At 37.0% G+C, this 19,381-nt stretch overlaps 1 protein-coding gene across 2 annotated transcripts in view; it reads right to left on the reverse strand.

Annotated features, from left to right (window-relative positions):
• LOC120422057 (forkhead box protein K1-like) overlaps window positions 1–19,381 on the reverse strand; it is a 52,562-nt gene that overhangs the window by 7,628 nt on the left and 25,553 nt on the right. For both annotated transcript variants that reach the window (XM_039585390.2, XM_039585388.2), the window contains exon 3: window positions 3,830–4,773. In XM_039585390.2, the coding sequence (XP_039441324.1) occupies window positions 3,830–4,686 (857 nt within the window). In that variant the 5' untranslated portion in view covers window positions 4,687–4,773. The remainder of the gene's footprint in view (window positions 1–3,829; window positions 4,774–19,381) is intronic.

A 19,381-nucleotide genomic window follows, 5' to 3' on the forward strand; every position in this document is an offset into this window, starting at 1 on the left:
TTAATCCTTTTCGCTAATATTTCAGTAAAAATTCAGAAATTGACAGATTTTAAAACATTGAAATTCTAATTGTCATTTGAATTCGAAATTTTTTAATTTTGAATTCAAAAATGTAACATTTCTTAAAACTGAAAACCAAAAAATTCTTAAAAAGTAAAATTTTTAGTCCAAAATTATTTTTTTTCATTCCAAAACATAGGAGTTTGAAATTGCTCAGATCCCTGGCCATTTTTTTTTAATTTCAGATTTCTAAAATTACTCTAATCTCAAATTTCAAGAATTCTAACATACCGTTATCAAGGGGGAAATTGGGTCTAGGGGTGAGATTGGATCATACAAAAATGCCGAAATTTGTATGACCCAATCTAATTAAAAAAAAATATTTGGGACCATCCATCACCCCCCCCCCCCCTCGTGGACAATTCTTCATACAAAAAAAAACTTTTTTGTCTAGATCGTGGAAGATCGCCGTACCCCCCCCCCCCCCCCTATAGTGTCCACGTGGTTTATGGATGGTCCCTTTCGAAATAAAAACAAAACATAAATTCAAATTCGATATATTTTTTCAAATTCTAATTTGATTATTGAAAAAAATATTTCCAATTTCAATTTTTGTTTTGTTTTTATTTCGAATATTTTTTTATGATGTTAGAATTTTAGAAATTAGCAATTAGGGAATTTTTTTAAATCTAAAATTAAAAAAGTGAGACCAAGGATCTGATCAATTTCGAAAATTAAAAATAAATGGATGGTTTTAAGCTTAAAGAAATCTTACATTTTTGAATTAAAAATTAAAAAATATGAATTCAAATGATTTTTTGATTATCAATATTTTAATATTTTAGAATCTGACCATGCCAGAATGTTTACTTAAATATTAGTAATCAGGATTAAGGAATCGAAAATCTTGAAAATTAGTTTTCTTTTTTTAAGAAATTACTACCCGTTTTGCTCTAACTTTTCAAACGACGATGTCTAAGAAAGTATCGATTTAAGATTTTTTTTTTTCTGTAAGTATTCTGATGTGTGAAAATTTTGGATGCAGTACCCGCTGGTCGATAGCGAAATTATGGAAAAGTATAATTTGTATTTGAATTGGATTTTGCCGATAAAGTTATCGCCATCCACAAATTACGTAGCTGGTCCATATGTCAGTTTTATGCAAAAATATACAAAATCAAGTTTTTGGGAAATTGCGAGTAACCGAAACCGGTGGCCATAGGGGAAAAAAATTCTGAATTCAACACGAGGCAATCTGCTATTGCTTTCAGTCGGCCGAAACATACCAAATCGGTTACAATCTCGAACTAAGGCAGTTGAAAATATTTATAAGACTTTGGCATTTTATGCGATATTTTTTTAAAATCACAATTCTTCGTGTCTCACAAAAAAAAATCAGCAGGGTTGCCAGATATTTAATATTTACGAATACCTAATAAATAATTTAAAATGTTTGACGGTTCTTGAACTTATTCCTGTCTTTCCATCCCTTTTCTCAAATTGAAAAAAAAAAAAACAGTTCGAAGTTGAACTTGAAATACGATTGTTGCTCGAAATACGTTTCCCCAACACGGACGTCAGAATCGAGGTACCCCCCAATAAGGCGACTCTAAAGTGAAGTGTTTTTTTTTTGTTCAAATTTCTGAAGCAGATACCAGGTAAGTACAACGCACGGGTCCCCCACAGACCGTTATTATAAATAAAAAATTTCCACCCAAACCAATTATTGGACATGGTTCCTGGGACCATTCTGCACCTCTGGGCCGAGTTTCAAAATATTTGCCGGCAGAAATTTCGAATACGGTCAGTTTTAGTGTTTCGAGTAGAAATTAAGGGGAAATCACATGTAAAATGCGTAGGAAAAGATCAAAGTTTCAATGTTTTAACTCGAAAACATTACTGGTCATGGTTTTAAATTGTATTAACATGTAGCAGAATGATATAAAAACGATTTACAGCACTGACTTAGCCGGCTTAAGCCGAAGTTAAGTGACTTAAGTATATTATTTACAAGTTTATACCTTAATATAAAAAAAAACTCCTACATCAAGGAATTTAAAGTTAAGGAAAACTAGATAGCACAAAAATAACTTAAAATGGGGTGACTTTGAGCCAAGGGGTGAATTTGAGCCAAGGGGTGACATTGTACCAAATTTTACGATTTTATAATAGCCAGATAGCTTAACACCAAGCTCGATAAGCTTGAATTGCAAAGTATAATCGTTGCAAATATTGTTTTTAGATTATGTCCTCTGCCATAAAAAGTTCAATAAGTACGAAACACTAAAAAAATAGATAAAATAGATAAAGCTTTAGTTTCATAAGCCTTACCGTTAGACCCCGACAAGAGTTTTAGGACACAAGTCACATTGAAAACTTACATCGCCTGTACATACTTGACTATATCGGGTTCGGTGTTGGAGTGTTAAACGTGGTTGCCTCTCACCCTAGTTTGGCTGGTAATGTTGTAGAGCGAACAATTTGATTTGATTTGATATTTAACTGTACTATTTTGATGTTTTCAAAAGATATGTCAAGCTTGTTAAAAGATTGATTGTGTTTCCACATTGGCCAGAAGTAGGATTTGTTTTGATGAATACATTATTAGTGAACGTTCTTGATGATCAATAATATGTTTTATTGAATCCTAACTATGAGTGTATCAACATTATTTTATTCAATTATGAAAAGTTATTTTATTTTATTTTTTTTTTAATTTTATGACGATAACTGCAATGTTGAAAAATAATTGGTTGGTTTGAAATATTAATCCTGTGGGAAGTTGTGCCATTCAACTTTTGCTAAGTATAATCATTACTCAGGACAACAAAAATATATGAGCTAAATGATAGCTGGAGTTGTCTCCGGATTTCATTCGTAAGTTTGAAATTTGTAAACGATTTAAAACAATAAAGAACAAGTTTATTCTAATTGCTATGTCACAAACTTGCCACGTCAAAAAATTTGTTTCCCTAATATTTTGATTGTTTTATTTGATTTCAGAAGGAATTGATTCAGAACTGAAAAATGTGAGCATAATTTTCAAATTTGGAGGATTCCAGGAGTTTTTGAATTTATTTTAATTAATTAAATTTTAAATCAACAGGCTTTATTCAAACAGAATAAGCAGATTTGCGTAGCAATATCATCAAATTGCTTTGTGGGAACATAAATAGACCAAATTAATCCGTCTACAAATAAATAAATTAACATAAAATTCAAGCTTATCAAAGCAATCTTAAAGCATTTATTGGTACAATGTCACCCCTTGGCTCAAAGTCACCCCATTTTAAGTTATTTTTGTGCTATCTAGTTTTCCTTAACTTTAAATTCCTTGATGTAGGAGTTTTTTTTTTAATATTAAGGTATAAACTTGTAAATAATATACTTAAGTCACTTAACTTCGGCTTAATCCGGCTAAGTCAGTGCTGTAAATCGTTTTTATATCATTCTGCTACATGTTAATACAATTTAAAACCATGACCAGTAATGTTTTCGAGTTAAAACATTGAAACTTTGATCTTTTCCTACGCATTTTACATGTGATTTCCCCTTAATTTCTACTCGAAACACTAAAACTGACCGTATTCGAAATTTCTGCCGGCAAATATTTTGAAACTCGGCCCAGAGGTGCAGAATGGTCCCAGGAACCATGTCCAATAATTGGTTTGGGTGGAAATTTTTTATTTATAATAACGGTCTGTGGGGGACCCGTGACAACGTTCTGTCAAAGCTGTCACTGTCAATTCTGTCAAATTAAAAATAAACCCCGAGCAACGAAATCATCCCTGTTCGCGATGGTTTCCTTCTCAGCCCATAGAATACTTACACCTTTGGCAACTTGTACGGCTCGGCGCACTTCCGGTGGAACACGTTGTCGATGAAGACGCCGTTCTTGCTCAGACAGAACAGATTAAAGTCGTCGTTCATGTCGTGCTGGATGATAAAGTGCTTCCGCGACACGAAGCTGTTCTTGCCGACGTGAAAGTCCACCTGCGACTTGGACGAGTTCCGGCCGACCTCGATGATGTCCTCGCTGATGAGCAGCATGTTGTCCTTGCTGATGAGCCGGCCGATAAAGTTGTGAAAGTTGGCCGTGTTGGCAGCGGCTGAGGCTGCGGCGGAGGACGCCGTTACGACCGCCGGGGCACCCATCTTGCCGCCGCCGCCGTTGCTCAGCTGCTGTTTGGTCGTCGTCGTCGTCGAGGCAGGTGGGAGGGGCGGCGAAGGGGACGAAACCGGGGATGACCTCTGCGAGGATAACCGCTGGTTCTGCTGCTGGCCATTCTTGTTGGACAGGTTCTGCTGCTGCTGCTGGTACAGGGCGGCGATAATACTTTGCTCTTGCTGCTCGATCGAGTCCTGTTCGACGGAACTGACCACGTCGGACACTCCTGACTTGATGACCACCTTCACGTCCTCGGACATCATCTCGGAAGTTCCGTTGTTGCTCTTTTTGCTGCTGCTTCCACCACTGCTAGACACATAATCACTTCCGGCATTCAGCGTGCCATTGTTCTCTCCACCAGCCTTGTACTTCAAGGACGAGCTGCTGGAACCGGTCGTGCTTCCGACGGTCGCCGACTGGTGCTCCGGCTTGTGGATTCCGACGACGATCTCCTTGGCGGTGGCGATGGGCTGTGGCATATGAAACTTGGTGGTGGTCGTCGTCGTTCCGCTGGACATAACTGGCCGAAGCTTTGAGTTTTTGGGATAAAATGTCTGGATTTAGCTTGAGATTTAATTTCCACCTAATCTGCCCGTTTGCATGTTCTGAAAAAGAGACAAGACGAGAAAAAAAAACACTAAATTAATCAACAATTCGATAGCGGTGTGCTCTCTTATACTAACTGACATTTTGGTAGTTGCGAGAAAATCGATTTTTAAACTTTGAATTACTGTTTCTGGAAAACTATTCGACAAACAATTGTTCTAACAATTTTAAAGTATGCACCTGACATTACTTAAAGACATTGTGAAATATAAAAACTTTTGAAATGCTAGAAAAATTTTGGCAGAGAAAATACGAAAAAAAATCATGCTTGCAATTGGCACAAGTGTGTTTTGGGAGGTAATTTGTATGAGTTAGCACAAACGTGCACAGGGCTTTGGTACAAAAGCGTGCAAAGTAATTTTATTGTTAAAATAGTTCAAATTAGTTGTTTCAATGTTATTTTTTCACGAGTTGGTTAATTTAAGCGTAAGAAAAACATTTTATATCAAAACTTTTTTCAAACACTTATTTTAGTTTGAATTTGGTAGGAAAATTAACCTTTTGAAAAAATTAGCATTTAAATCAAAATTTTTGTATAAAAAAATTAGTGAAATTATATTTTTTATGAATATAATTGTAAAACCATCCATAATACATCAACTATGACGAATACTAGGTTGATGTATTCCTAAAAACATAAGAAAATGATGTTGTAAAAACTTTTAGCTAGTTTATTTTATTTCAATTATATCATACGACCATTCAAAAACGAATGGTATCCAAGGCACAAACCGTTATTTAGATTTATGGTGAATTGCAGTTGGAACAAGTGTGTCTCATGCAATGGAATCGATGAATGTATTGAATAGAACAAATGTGCCCTAAATAAATTAAAAAAGTAATATTTTAAAGTATGGACGACCCATACAGTTGTGCCAAGTGTGCACATCAACTATGGGAGATGTTGTTACGTAGTTTTTTGCATGGACGACCCCTGCAGTTGAGCTAGGAGTGCACAACGACTTGAAGAATGTTAAAATTTGACTTTTAGGTTGGGCTAAGTGGGTAATGGGTTGAAATTTTTTTTTGTTACGTCGTTTTTTTTTTTGCATGGACGACCCCTACAGTTGAGCTAGGAGTGCACAACGACTTGAAGAATGTTAAAATTTGACTTTTAGGTTGGGCTAAGTGGGTAATGGGTTGAAAATTTTTTTTGTTACGTCGTTTTTTTTTTTGCATGGACGACCCCTACAGTTGAGCTAGGAGTGCACAACGACTTGAAGAATGTTAAAATTTGACTTTTAGGTTGGGCTAAGTGGGTAATGGGTTGAAAATTTTTTTTGTTACGTCGTTTTTTTTTTTGCATGGACGACCCCTACAGTTGAGCTAGGAGTGCACAACGACTTGAAGAATGTTAAAATTTGACTTTTAGGTTGGGCTAAGTGGGTAATAGGTTGGGGAAAATTGTTGTTACGTCATTTTTTTTGCATGGACGACCCCTGCAGTTGAGCTAGGAGTGCACAACGACTTGAAGAATGTTAAAATTTGACTTTTAGGTTGGGCTAAGTGGGTAATGGGTTGACATATTTTTTTGTTACGTCGTTTTTTTTTTGCATGGACGACCCCTACAGTTGAGCTAGGAGTGCACAACGACTTGAAGAATGTTAAAATTTGACTTTTAGGTTGGGCTAAGTGGGTAATAGGTTGGGGAAAATTGTTGTTACGTCATTTTTTTTGCATGGACGACCCCTGCAGTTGAGCTAGGAGTGCACAACGACTTGAAGAATGTTAAAATTTGACTTTTAGGTTGGGCTAAGTGGGTAATAGGTTGGGGAAAATTGTTGTTACGTCATTTTTTTTGCATGGACGACCCCTGCAGTTGAGCTAGGAGTGCACAACGACTTGAAGAATGTTAAAATTTGACTTTTAGGTTGGGCTAAGTGGGTAATGGGTTGAAAATTTTTTTTGTTACGTCGTTTTTTTTTTTGCATGGACGACCCCTACAGTTGAGCTAGGAGTGCACAACGACATGAAGAATGTTAAAATTTGACTTTTAGGTTGGGCTAAGTGGGTAATAGGTTGGGGAAAATTGTTGTTACGTCATTTTTTTTGCATGGACGACCCCTGCAGTTGAGCTAGGAGTGCACAACGACTTGAAGAATGTTAAAATTTGACTTTTAGGTTGGGCTAAGTGGGTAATGGGTTGAAAATTTTTTTTGTTACGTCGTTTTTTTTTTTGCATGGACGACCCCTACAGTTGAGCTAGGAGTGCACAACGACTTGAAGAATGTTAAAATTTGACTTTTAGGTTGGGCTAAGTGGGTAATAGGTTGGGGAAAATTGTTGTTACGTCATTTTTTTTGCATGGACGACCCCTGCAGTTGAGCTAGGAGTGCACAACGACTTGAAGAATGTTAAAATTTGACTTTTAGGTTGGGCTAAGTGGGTAATAGGTTGGGGAAAATTGTTGTTACGTCATTTTTTTTGCATGGACGACCCCTGCAGTTGAGCTAGGAGTGCACAACGACTTGAAGAATGTTAAAATTTGACTTTTAGGTTGGGCTAAGTGGGTAATGGGTTGAAAATTTTTTTTGTTACGTCGTTTTTTTTTTTGCATGGACGACCCCTACAGTTGAGCTAGGAGTGCACAACGACATGAAGAATGTTAAAATTTGACTTTTAGGTTGGGCTAAGTGGGTAATAGGTTGGGGAAAATTGTTGTTACGTCATTTTTTTTGCATGGACGACCCCTGCAGTTGAGCTAGGAGTGCACAACGACTTGAAGAATGTTAAAATTTGACTTTTAGGTTGGGCTAAGTGGGTAATAGGTTGGAGAAAATTGTTGTTACGTCGTTTTTTTTGCATGGACGACCCCTTCAGTTGTGCTAGGAGTGCACAACGACTTGAAGAATGTTTCAAACTGGACTTTTGGGTTGGGCTAAGTGGGAAATGGGTTGGGGAAAATTGTTATTACGTTGTTTTTTTTGCCTGGACGACCCCTTCTGTTGAACTAAGAGTGCACAACGACTTGAAGAATATTAAATTGGATTTTGGGTTGGGCTCAGTGGGTCGTGAGTTTTTTTTAATCTTTTTAAGTACTTTGTATGGGATTTTGTATGAGCTTTATTGTGCAGGAAACATGTAAGCAAAGTTTCGGCTACGTAACAACATTTTACAAGTGGGTTCCAACCCAAAAGACCAAATTGCAAACATTCTTTAAGTCGTTGTCCACTCTCAGCTTAACTGCAGGGTTCGATTATGCAAAAAAAAATACTACGTACCGTTAGTGGGGGTGACACTTGGTCTGGGGGGTGAGATTGAGTCAAAGTATTTTTTTTACGGATTTTACCATTTCTCAGGTGCGTCTCTATGACTCTAAATTCTGTTAAAATGGTATAATATGGTATAGTAGCCCAACTCAAAAGTCCAATTTCAAACATTATTCATGTCGTTGTGCACGCTTAGCTCAACTGTAGGGGTCGTCCATGCAAAAAAACGACGTAACAACAATTTTCCCCAACTCATTGTCCGCTTAGCCCAACCCAAAAGTCCAATTTGAAACATTCTTCATGTCGTTGTGCACTCCTAGCTCACCTACAGGGGTCGTCCAGGCAAAAAAAACGACGTAACAACATTTTTCCCCAACCCATTTCCCACTTAGCCTAACCCAAAAGTCCAATTTTAAACATTCTTCAAATCGTTGTGCACTCCTAACACAACTGAAGGGGTCGTCCATGAAAAAAAACGACGTAACAATAATTTTCCCCAACCCATTTCCCACTTAGCCTAACCCAAAAGTCCAATTTTAAACATTCTTCAAATCGTTGTGCACTCCTAACACAACTGAAGGAGTCGTCCATGAAAAAAAAAACGACGTAACAATAATTTTCCCCAACCCAATGCCCACTTATCCCAACCAAAAGTCCAGTTTGAAATATTCTTCAAGTCGTTGTGCCCTCTTAGCACAACTGAAGGGGTCGTCCAGGCAAAAAAAAAACGACGTAACAACATTTTTCCCCAACCCATTTCCCACTTAGCCTAACCCAAAAGTCCAGTTTGAAACATTCTTCAAGTCGTTGTGCACTCCTAACACAACTGAAGGAGTCGTCCATGAAAAAAAACGACGTAACAATAATTTTCCCCAACCCATTTCCCACTTAGCCTAACCCAAAAGTCCAATTTTAAACATTCTTCAAATCGTTGTGCACTCCTAACACAACTGAAGGAGTCGTCCATGAAAAAAAACGACGTAACAATAATTTTCCCCAACCCATTTCCCACTTAGCCTAACCCAAAAGTCCAATTTTAAACATTCTTCAAATCGTTGTGCACTCCTAACACAACTGAAGGGGTCGTCCATGAAAAAAAACGACGTAACAATAATTTTCCCCAACCCATTTCCCACTTAGCCTAACCCAAAAGTCCAATTTTAAACATTCTTCAAATCGTTGTGCACTCCTAACACAACTGAAGGAGTCGTCCATGAAAAAAAAAACGACGTAACAATAATTTTCCCCAACCCAATGCCCACTTATCCCAACCAAAAGTCCAGTTTGAAATATTCTTCAAGTCGTTGTGCACTCTTAGTACAACTGCAGGGGTCATCCATGCAAAGAAAACTACGTAACAACATTTTAAACTAACCTACAGAACCTAAATACACTAATCCTAATCAATGGGTCGTCCAAACAAAAAAAACTACTCCACTAAACCATTTTAACACACTACACCTAACTGATAATTCCTTCTCGCTTCCAAATGTGCACACTTGTGCTATTTGCCTTCCAAAATAGTGCTCCATAATATTGCTCAAACTAGTAAGGACACCTGGCAATTTACCATAATATTATAGTGTAATCGTATTTTTATGGATTTGCGTGTTTTCAAAAGGTCAAGCCATGATGGAAAATAAGAGAGCACATCCATGATGCGTTCGAAAATGTCAGTTAGTACAAATGGTTGCAGGGCGATATCTCCGCGTAGGAAACGAATTTTTCAGATCTGTTAGAAGCGTTTTGTAGGGAATTTAATTAGCTAAAAGATGGCATCATTAACTCATTTTGGCCCAATTTCAGTTAGAACATTAGAGCACACCGCTATCGAATTATCGAATGCTCGTTACGTAATCGCTTGTTTACAATCAACATTCACTGAGGTGTAATAAACCGCCTGCCCTCGGAGCAGAGACTTGGCGACCCAATATCACACAAAACAACAACACTCACAACTGAGTATAAAAAAGAGTGAGGGAAAGGGTTCGAGACCGGTTCGGTTTGCTCTCGTTTTAAAACCACTCTCTCTCGCTCTCTCGCAATCTGTCTGCCTCAATACTGCGTGTGTGTGTGTCACTGTACTTGATGTATGAATGTTTGATTTGTTTTTGTTACAGTCCGATTTGCATTCATAATTTGTGGACTCTGAGCGTTCTGGGCGGCAGGGTTTATAAAGATCTCCAAAACAAACTTTAAACAAATTAAAAAGTCTTTCTATTTAATAAACATAGTAAATGATACTCCTTGACAGTGTTGCCAGATTTTCAGAATGTATTTTAAACACCCATTTGGATATCTACAAAAATATTAACTTCGAAATGTTTGATAACAACTCAAGTAGCGTTACTTCAGGGAAGTGTTGCTAGGATTTCCAAACTCACGATTGGTCGTAAAGGTCCTTCAGATATTTACATTTATGGTAACTTTCATTAAAATTTAAAACATTGAGATTTGAAAATCAATTCATATTTAACAAACGAATTGATAAGATACAACACAATTGTAGACAGTGATGCCAGATATTAAGAATCTTTTTTTCTCTTTGGAAAACAACTCGTCAATTTTTTATCGCAAGCCTTGAATTTGAAATTTTGAAAATATGAGAGATCACAAAATTTTAATTATTTTCTATATCGAAAATCAGTCCAATTGATGCTACATCCCTGTCCAAGGTGGTTTGCCGCAATGGAATACCCCCTTCAGACGAAATTATTTTTCTAGTAATTTTTTGTCTCTCCTCGAAGCTGTTTTTAATCATCCAGCGAGAGTCAACTCTTTAAACTGTTTAACAAATCTATAGAAAATTTCCTAATTTGATTATTTTTTAAAGGTCAAAGCATTGTCATGACAGCTGCAGGTCAAAATAGTTTTTTTTTAAATAAAAAGATCACTTTATCAAAAAAAAAAAAACTAACTTATGGTAATATTACATCTGGGAATAATGACAAATTTTGCGTTGAAAAAGTGTAATTTTACATCAGAAATTGTTAAAATTTTCACCAGTTTCTGTTGAATTTAACATTTTCAGGGTTGTTACGGGAAAGTTGAAAAAAATCCGCGTCATATCCGCGCCGACGTAAACCTTGAATCCACGCGAACCCGCGCCATATAAAAAAATCGCGACCAACATTCAAGAAATGTTATTTCTAAAGAAAAAAACTAATGCAGAAAGTATTTGATAAAAAAAATGAAACTCATTTTATGTTTGAAGGAATGAAAGCAAAAAAATCCTTTTAAACAATACCTCAAGAGACGTCAAGAAAAGTGTCACCAAAAAAAATTCTTTTTACAAATCAGAGGGTCTTAACAATAATTTTGACCAATATAAACAAAATAGAAAATTATAAACCAATATAAACAAAATTTTAAAATCTGATAAATGAAATTTAACTTCAAAATCTAAAATTTTTATATGATTAAATTTAAGATTTCGAAATTCTAAAAATTCAAAATCTATGAATTTTAATACAGATTGTATTTCAAATGCCCTACTAAAATTTAAGAATTTTAGAATTTAAAAATTTGAAAATTTAAAAATTTTAAAAGTTAAAAGTTTAAAAATTGAAGAATTTAAGAATTTAATTATTTAAGAAGTTAAGAATTTAAGAATTTAGGAATTTAAGAATCTAAGAATTTAAATTTTATTTGAGATTTTTCAGATTCTTTTTTTTTGTTTTCGAAATTGTTTTAAATTTAATATTTTTTAGTTTCCAAATTTAGATTTTTTTTTTAATTTTGAATTTTTTTATTTTGATTTTTTTATAAAATTAAAAATAATTTAGGTTAAAAATATTACTCAAAACTCAAAAGAAATTACATATTCAGAGCCGGGTATATTAAGAAATGAGTTTAGTGTAGTAATAATAAGAAGTATTAAGAAAATACAAACAAACAAATCCTCGTAATTCTTGACAATATTTTTCTTAATAAACTTGAAAGTAATTTTATCTATTTATCTATTTATTTATCAAAATTGGCATCCGCGCCGTCCGTTACAACCCTGCATTTTTAGCAAATTATTTCAGCTAAAATTACAATAAAAAGAAAAAATATTTAACCAACAATGTTTTCAACCTTACCAAATTTAACTTTTATTATAAACTGTTTTATTTTTTAATGCAACCCAATTCAATAAATCTTACAGCTCTAAACATTACCATTTTCTTAATTCTTTAAACAATTCAGTTCGATTTACAAAAATAAATATTTCAGAAAATCTAAAATAAGAGAAAATTCTTGTATGTTTGGTAGGCTAAAAACTTGGTTCTATTTCCATAAAATTTGCTAAAAAAAATAATCTTTTTTTTGTGCAAAACTTTTGATAGAAACTTGTTTGCTCACTTAAAAAAAAACTCTTTTTAAAAGCTCGATAACGTTGATATGCCAACATTACGTGCCCGATGGTAAAACATGCCATTCCCATATTTTGAGAGATTTTAAAATTAAACATTTTAGAAAATATTTTTCTTGAAAATACACGGCATCCAGCATCCAATCATAAATAAAAAAATAAATAAAATTGAAATTACAAGCCATGTTATCACCATTTGCAGTCCTATTGTTTTGCGATCATTAGTTTTCAAAATATTTAAGTATAGAGGATTTTTTTTGCGGTATTGTACATCGGAATTTGACACACATTCAAAATATTTTTTTTGAGCCCAAAAAGCTAAATATAATTTTCAATGCAGGAAAATGCATTTCATATAATTTTCTGTTGATATTATTTTTCATTAAAATTTCTACGTTAACACAATTCTCAAAATTCGGTTACGTAATCAGGGTTGCTAGGTTGCCAGATTTTAAGAAACAATTTGAAAAAAACATCTATTTCTTCCAGACTATGTGCATGCATGTTTATTTTGTGAAATCATGTATAAAAATGGAAATAGACTATTTTTAAAAACAATGTGGCTCATTCCTTTGAGATAAGTGGCATTACAGGTTCAAAAGTATTTTTCATCAAGCAAGATTTTTTTAAATATTGGTTAGATCCATACAGCTTATGCAGGGTTGCCAGTTGGTTGCCAGATCTGTAATCATTTTCATAAATAGGAAAAAAACGGACTCCTTATGAACTAATTCCTCTATTGAATAAGGACATAATCCACTTAAGTGTACAGTAGGGTGCCCAGAAAAAATGACCCCCTGCTCCACAAGCAAAAAACGGTTTTATGGGTTATTTTAAGCATCTGTGTAAATTTTGAGCGAAATTGGATGAGATTAACCCATTGATACCCGAGCCTAAAGCTGGCGAAAAAAATGTTTTTCATACAAAAATGCCTTTTTTAAATCGGAAATAACTTTTCAGGATCGAGTTTTACAGCTTTGGTGTGTTCTACAAAGTTGTAGAGCATTAAATTTTCAATAAGAATCTCACTTTTGGGAACATTTGGATGGAAGTAGCGCACCGTGCAGACCAAACCGTAAGAATCTTGGGTTTTCCATACATTTTTTCGATTTTTCCCATACAAACTTCACCTCAGAGTATGAATGGGTAAATGATGACCGATTTTGCTCATATTCGGTCCAGAGTCCTAAAATAGGTCAAGGAACAATATTCAGCTTGTGGAGCGAGGTTTTGAAAAAAAGTCCCATATTCTGGGCACCCTAGTGTACAGTCGATTACAGACTCGATTATCCAAAGGCCTTGGCAAAATTTCACTTCGGATAATCGAATCACGAATTTTTTGTTGTTGTTGTCTTATTTTTGGTTCTTTAGCTTAACTATGACCCCAAAGCTACTCTTAAGTGATAAAAAAAATCCAAGATGGCGGCCAAAATGGCGGTGATGAAATATTGAAAAAATACATTTTCTAATTTAATAGGCATTCAACAATTCAAATTTGACTAAAATGGGGTTGCAGAACTCGAATTTGATGTTAAAAGCAAGACAATAAAAAATTAGGAAAACTTTTTTTTGTTCGTGATTTGATTATCCGAAGTCTCATACAAACCTTTGGATAATCGAGTCTGGACTGTATATCGCTTTAGTAAGAGTTGCCAGAATTTTAAATATTTTTAATCTTTTTAAAAACGTTTGTTATTGACACGTTTTTTTTAAGAAAAAAAAACTTCTAGCAGCCTAAATTAAACTTCATACTCTGTTAAAAAGGTAAAATAAAAAAAAAATATTAAAAACATCGTTACTTAATCCACCTTTAGGTGGTTTGTGCCTTCCTCGCATATTTTCATCAAAATATCTGAGATCCGGCCTCAAAAAAAGTTTATTAAATACACTAAAGTACTTATAACTTTTGATAGGGTTGTCAGATCTTCAACCTTTTGGGCTTGTTGGAAAGGACTTTTGATGACCTATCCAACGATGGGTCGCATGATAGATCCGGACAACTTTTTCATCAAAATATTTGAGATCCGGCCTCAAAAAAGTGTATAAATAACACTTAAGTGCTCATAACTTTTGATGGGGTTGTCAGGTCTTCAATCTTTTGATCGCGTTGGAAAGTTCTTTCAAAAACCTTTCTAACAATATATAGCATGACGGGTCTTCTTACAAAAACCACCTTTTTTATAATATTTCAAACTCTAGCCAAATCGTTTTTTTAGCATAACTTTTGAAGTACTTTTCTAAACTTAATAATATTAACTAGGGTCTCGTGGGACCCCAAGACGAATCGAATGAGACCAAAACGGTCCAAATCGGTCCAGCCAGTCCGGAGATAATCGTGTGCATATTTTTCGGTGCACGGACTCACATCCAGACACACGCGCAGACATTTGTTCAGAATTTGATTCTGAGTCGATAGGTATACGTGAAGATGGGTCTACGAGGTCAAATAAAGAAGTTCATTTTTCGAGTGATTTTATAGCCTTTCCTCATTGAGGTGAGGAAGGCAAAAGTATAAAAGATAAACAAAGCAATAAAAAAAATCAAGTCATTAGGAAAAGCACCCTCTTGCTAAACTTTTCCACCGCTAAACGAAGGAAAAACGTGTTGTTTATCAGTTGACGAAGGCGCCCCCCAACATAAACATTCGTTTCGCTGTATTGGTGCCGCGGACATCCGCCGGGGCCTCATTCCACGACGGTATTGGTACTGTCGCCACCACACCAACAACAAGCAGAGAGAGAGAGAGAGAGGGCAAGAGAAAAACAAGCCGCGAGACTCTGACTTTGCTCAATCGATTCTGAACAACAACAACAACAACAAACAGCCCTCAATAATCTATGCCGAACACAAACACACACGCGCAGACATTTACACCGTACATACACACTGTACTTGATGATGGCAAAACGGTTCAATAAAATAAACATTTCGTTTAGCCTTCCCTCTTGCCGAAGGGGATTTTTTTCACTGGGTATTTGCGAGAAGATAAAATTCAGTGTGATTTTCCATATTGGAATAAACTTTCCAACAAGAAATTGTGTCAACAAGCGAGAAAAACACAACAAGCTTTTCAGGTTAGAATTTTGACAGTTCGCGCTAAACTGTTTACACTTTGTTGCGAAAATGACGTTACGGTTATGCAAAACACCAACCACAACAATGCACACTCGTTTCTTCCTCTTTTTCTTTCCCACAACAAAACACTTACATCACACAGAAGAAGAAATAAAAACGCAAGACAATACAAAACACATTGCCTAACCTCACTCACTCGTTCGCCGACAGAAAGTAAGAAGAATCCTCAATGTTTATCTTTGTTGTTCCCCTCTCCGGCGCGAGCTGCTGTCACAATCTGCCTCTATTTTCGGCGGAGGTACCAACTCTCAAACTTGCTTGGCCTACTACTGCACTGACTGTTGAACAGTTGAAAAATGCGCGTTCTTGCTTCTGCAGCAGGTCGATGCGAACTGAGCACTGAAACAGAGGGAAAAAATCACATGCACCAGACACGGACACGCAGACCAAACCACCAGAGTGCCAACCAACAACAACAAAAACAACACACGGAGGAAAATAAACACGACTTTATTGCTGGGTTGGGTTTTTGTTTTTGTGTAAGTGTGGAGTGAAAAGAATGAGGTTATGAAAAGCTTCACATTTGAATTGTAAACATTGAATTTAGAAAAAAATATGAAAAAAAAAATCTTGACGCATCATTTGCATATTTCGGACGATTCCATTAAAGCTAACAAAACCCCCAAAAACATCATTAACATCATTGTTTACCTTTTTTTGGTAACCTCCGCAAACGTCAAACCATACCAAATGGCTGCCGGATCTTTTCCGGGAGAGATTCGGAAAGAAAAGTTCAAGAAATGTTTGAAAAGTGGTATATTTTAATAACATGGTTGCCAAATTTTTTTAATTTGTCGAAAGAGACTTTAAAATACCTATCTTAACAGAGAGAAAATTCTGGTAGCAATATTTATTAAAATTAATTTTTATTTGAAAATCTAACCAAATTTTACTAAAGTATTACTGATACTTTTCGACAGGGTTGCGAGATCTTCAAGGAGCCATTACACTACCGCAAACAAACAAACAAACTCGGACTTTTTCGTGTTTGACAGTTTGCCAAACTCGCCAACAAGGCAAAATCCAGAGTTTTTTTTTTGAAAAGGTCCTATAAGCAATTGTCTTTCATATGTTTATAGGACCTTATCAAAAAAAAGTCGAGTATGTAATGTATGAAGGCTGACGTTTGTACAAACAAATCCAGGCAAACAAACAAAGCAGGCAAACTGGCAAACTGTCAAAAAGTGCGAGTTTTTTTTTTGCCGTAGTGTAATAGCTTCTTCAGTAAGGGAGGACAGATCATTTTGCGCTCATTTCTATTATTTGGATTCATAACATCCAGCAATAAAAATAGATAAATATATATTTCACGTGAGTTCTACTAACATTAGGCAGTGCTGCCAGATCATCAAATCTAAAAAGTAGGAATTGAATTCATGTCTTCGGTAAAGTTGTTGGTCAAGATTAAGGACTGTGTAAAAAGAAAAAATAATAATTACTTATTTTGCCTTTATCACTGAACTTCTTACAGAATCCAAAATATTGAACAATTGGCAACCATGACTCAAGTTATGACCAGATGAAAGAGATATTTATGTATATTTTTCTTGAAAGTCGGATCTCACTTATCTGTATGCTATGTCTAGATCAATCATCCGACCTATCTATAAATAGGTTAACCAAAGGCCTTGAAAGCCCTGTCTCAAGTTATGACCACCTAAGTAACATTTTTGTATTTTTTTTTTAGCTGGATCTTATTATTTTTATTTTTTTCGTGATTCGATTATCCGAAGTGAAATTTTTCCGAGAATAATCGAGTCTGGACTGTATTTATGTAATATTTTGAAGCCGGATCTTTTGAAAATCTAACTAAGTTTTACTAAAGTACTGATATTTTTAGACAGGGTTGCGAGATCAGTAAGGGTGGACAAATCATTTTGCGCTTTTTTCTTTAATTCGGAATCATAACATCCAACAATAAAAAAAAGAGATATACTTCACATAAGTGCTGCTAACATTAGGCAGTGCTGCCAGATCATCAAACCTAAAGAAATGAGTAGGTAGGCTGTTACAAGCAAACCACGGTGAGCTACAGACGTTCAGACGTCCTGCGCTGTTGATTAGTTTTGCTTTATTCGAACAAAAGAGCTCGCGAAGTCCCTTTGTTCGGTACAATCCATCGTTTTGTTGCTATGGCGAATGCGGAAAATGCGACCCCGGTTCGGAAGCGAAGATATCCTCCGTTTTCCACGGGACCTTTCCTGGTTATGCTGGAAACGACCGGAACGGCCAACCTGGCTCCTTCAACGCTTGCCAAGAAGCTGATTGGGCAGTTCGGCCCCGACTTCGTGAAAGCCATGCCAGTTGGCAAAAAGAAGATGAAGGTGCTCATGAAAACGGCGCGTGCCGCAAACGAGCTGTGCGACTTTCGACATAAAAACCTTACATGCACCATCCCCCAGCGGTTGGTCGAAACCCTTGGCGTTGCCCACATCGGGCTGGAAGTTCCTGACGATGAGCTGAAGGACGCCAGGGCCTACGACAAAACGAAGTGCGTCCAATTCAACAACCCAGATGTGCTCGAAATTCGCCGCATCAAGAAGAAGACCGCAGATGGTGGTGAGACAGCGCTAACTACGACTGTGGTCACCTTCAGCGGTCTGAAACTACCTACCCATGTGGAACTCAACTACGTGCTGTACTCGGTCAAACCCTACAACTACCCGATGCGCCAATGCAAAAATTGCTGGCGTTTTGGGCATGGCGATAAGGGATGCAAATCCAAGAAGAGATGTTTGTTCTGCCCGGAGAAAGAGGTGGCTGACGACCACCAATGCGATCAGACCAACCCAACATGCGTGAACTGTTCCGGGAAACACAGGGCCGACCACAAGGACTGCCCCAAGGCCAAGGAACAAAAAGAAGCAAGTCAAAAGCGTCAGCAGGCATACTCCCAAGGACCTACCGACTGGTTTTCAAGCATCGGTCGGTCAACTACCAACTCGGTGGCATCCGCCAGACCTTCGACGACTCCGTCCGCTCAACTCCAACCGGCTCTCGCCGGACCTTCGACATCCCAGGCCACTCCACGTCAACGCGCGGTCCCCGGAACCAAGAACCCTAAACGAGTTCCCGCGGTTTCAGAAAGTCAACATGAACACAGGCCGAAAAAGAGAGTCGTTGTCGACTCCCACGGCAACGAGGACATTTTGCCAACATTGGAGCTGAACATCAATGAACCTGTCGCCAATGCCATCAAGGAGGGAGTGGATTCGACGACCATGTCGGAACTAATCTCCAAGCTGATGGACCCACAAGAAGACGAAGTAACGACGGAAGTCTTCCGCACAAGGGTCAACGAGTTGCTGGTCGATAAGGTGAAGCAATACGTTGGCACGCTGAGATTATAATAAACCGTCACCTCAGGCGCGCCAGCGTCGGCACTGCCTCTGCAGTTCCTGCAATGGAACTGCAGGGGAGCTTCTACTAAATCGGCAAGTATTATCAACCTTATCAACACAACCAAAACATCCATTGTTTTGATCTCCGAAAGTCACCTTGATACTTCATCAAGCTTCAACCTTCCAGGCTTTCACTTATTTCGCAAAGACCACACAAGCAACTCGAAGGGCGTCTTTGTTGCTGCTCGAAAGGAAATGCACCCTAAAACATTCCACCTGGTCGCCCCGGTGGGACTAGATGCAGTAGCGTGCCAAGTAGTGTGCAACCTCGGTACGCTGACGATAGTGTCGGTATACATCCACCCGGACGCATCAGTTTCGCCAGCGGAACTCGAAACTTTTCTCAAGAACATTCCCGCGCCATGTATCGTGGGCGGAGATTGGAACGCCAAGCACTCAACATGGGGAGACCACCGAGACGACGCGCGAGGAGAAGCACTTGATGCTGCCGTGGATGCGGCGCAGATGGTAGTTTTAAACAACGGAAGCTACACCAGAGTGGACGCAC

The sequence above is a fragment of the Culex pipiens genome, chromosome 1, assembly GCF_016801865.2.
Source record: "Culex pipiens pallens isolate TS chromosome 1, TS_CPP_V2, whole genome shotgun sequence".
Lineage (NCBI taxonomy): Eukaryota > Metazoa > Arthropoda > Insecta > Diptera > Culicidae > Culex > Culex pipiens.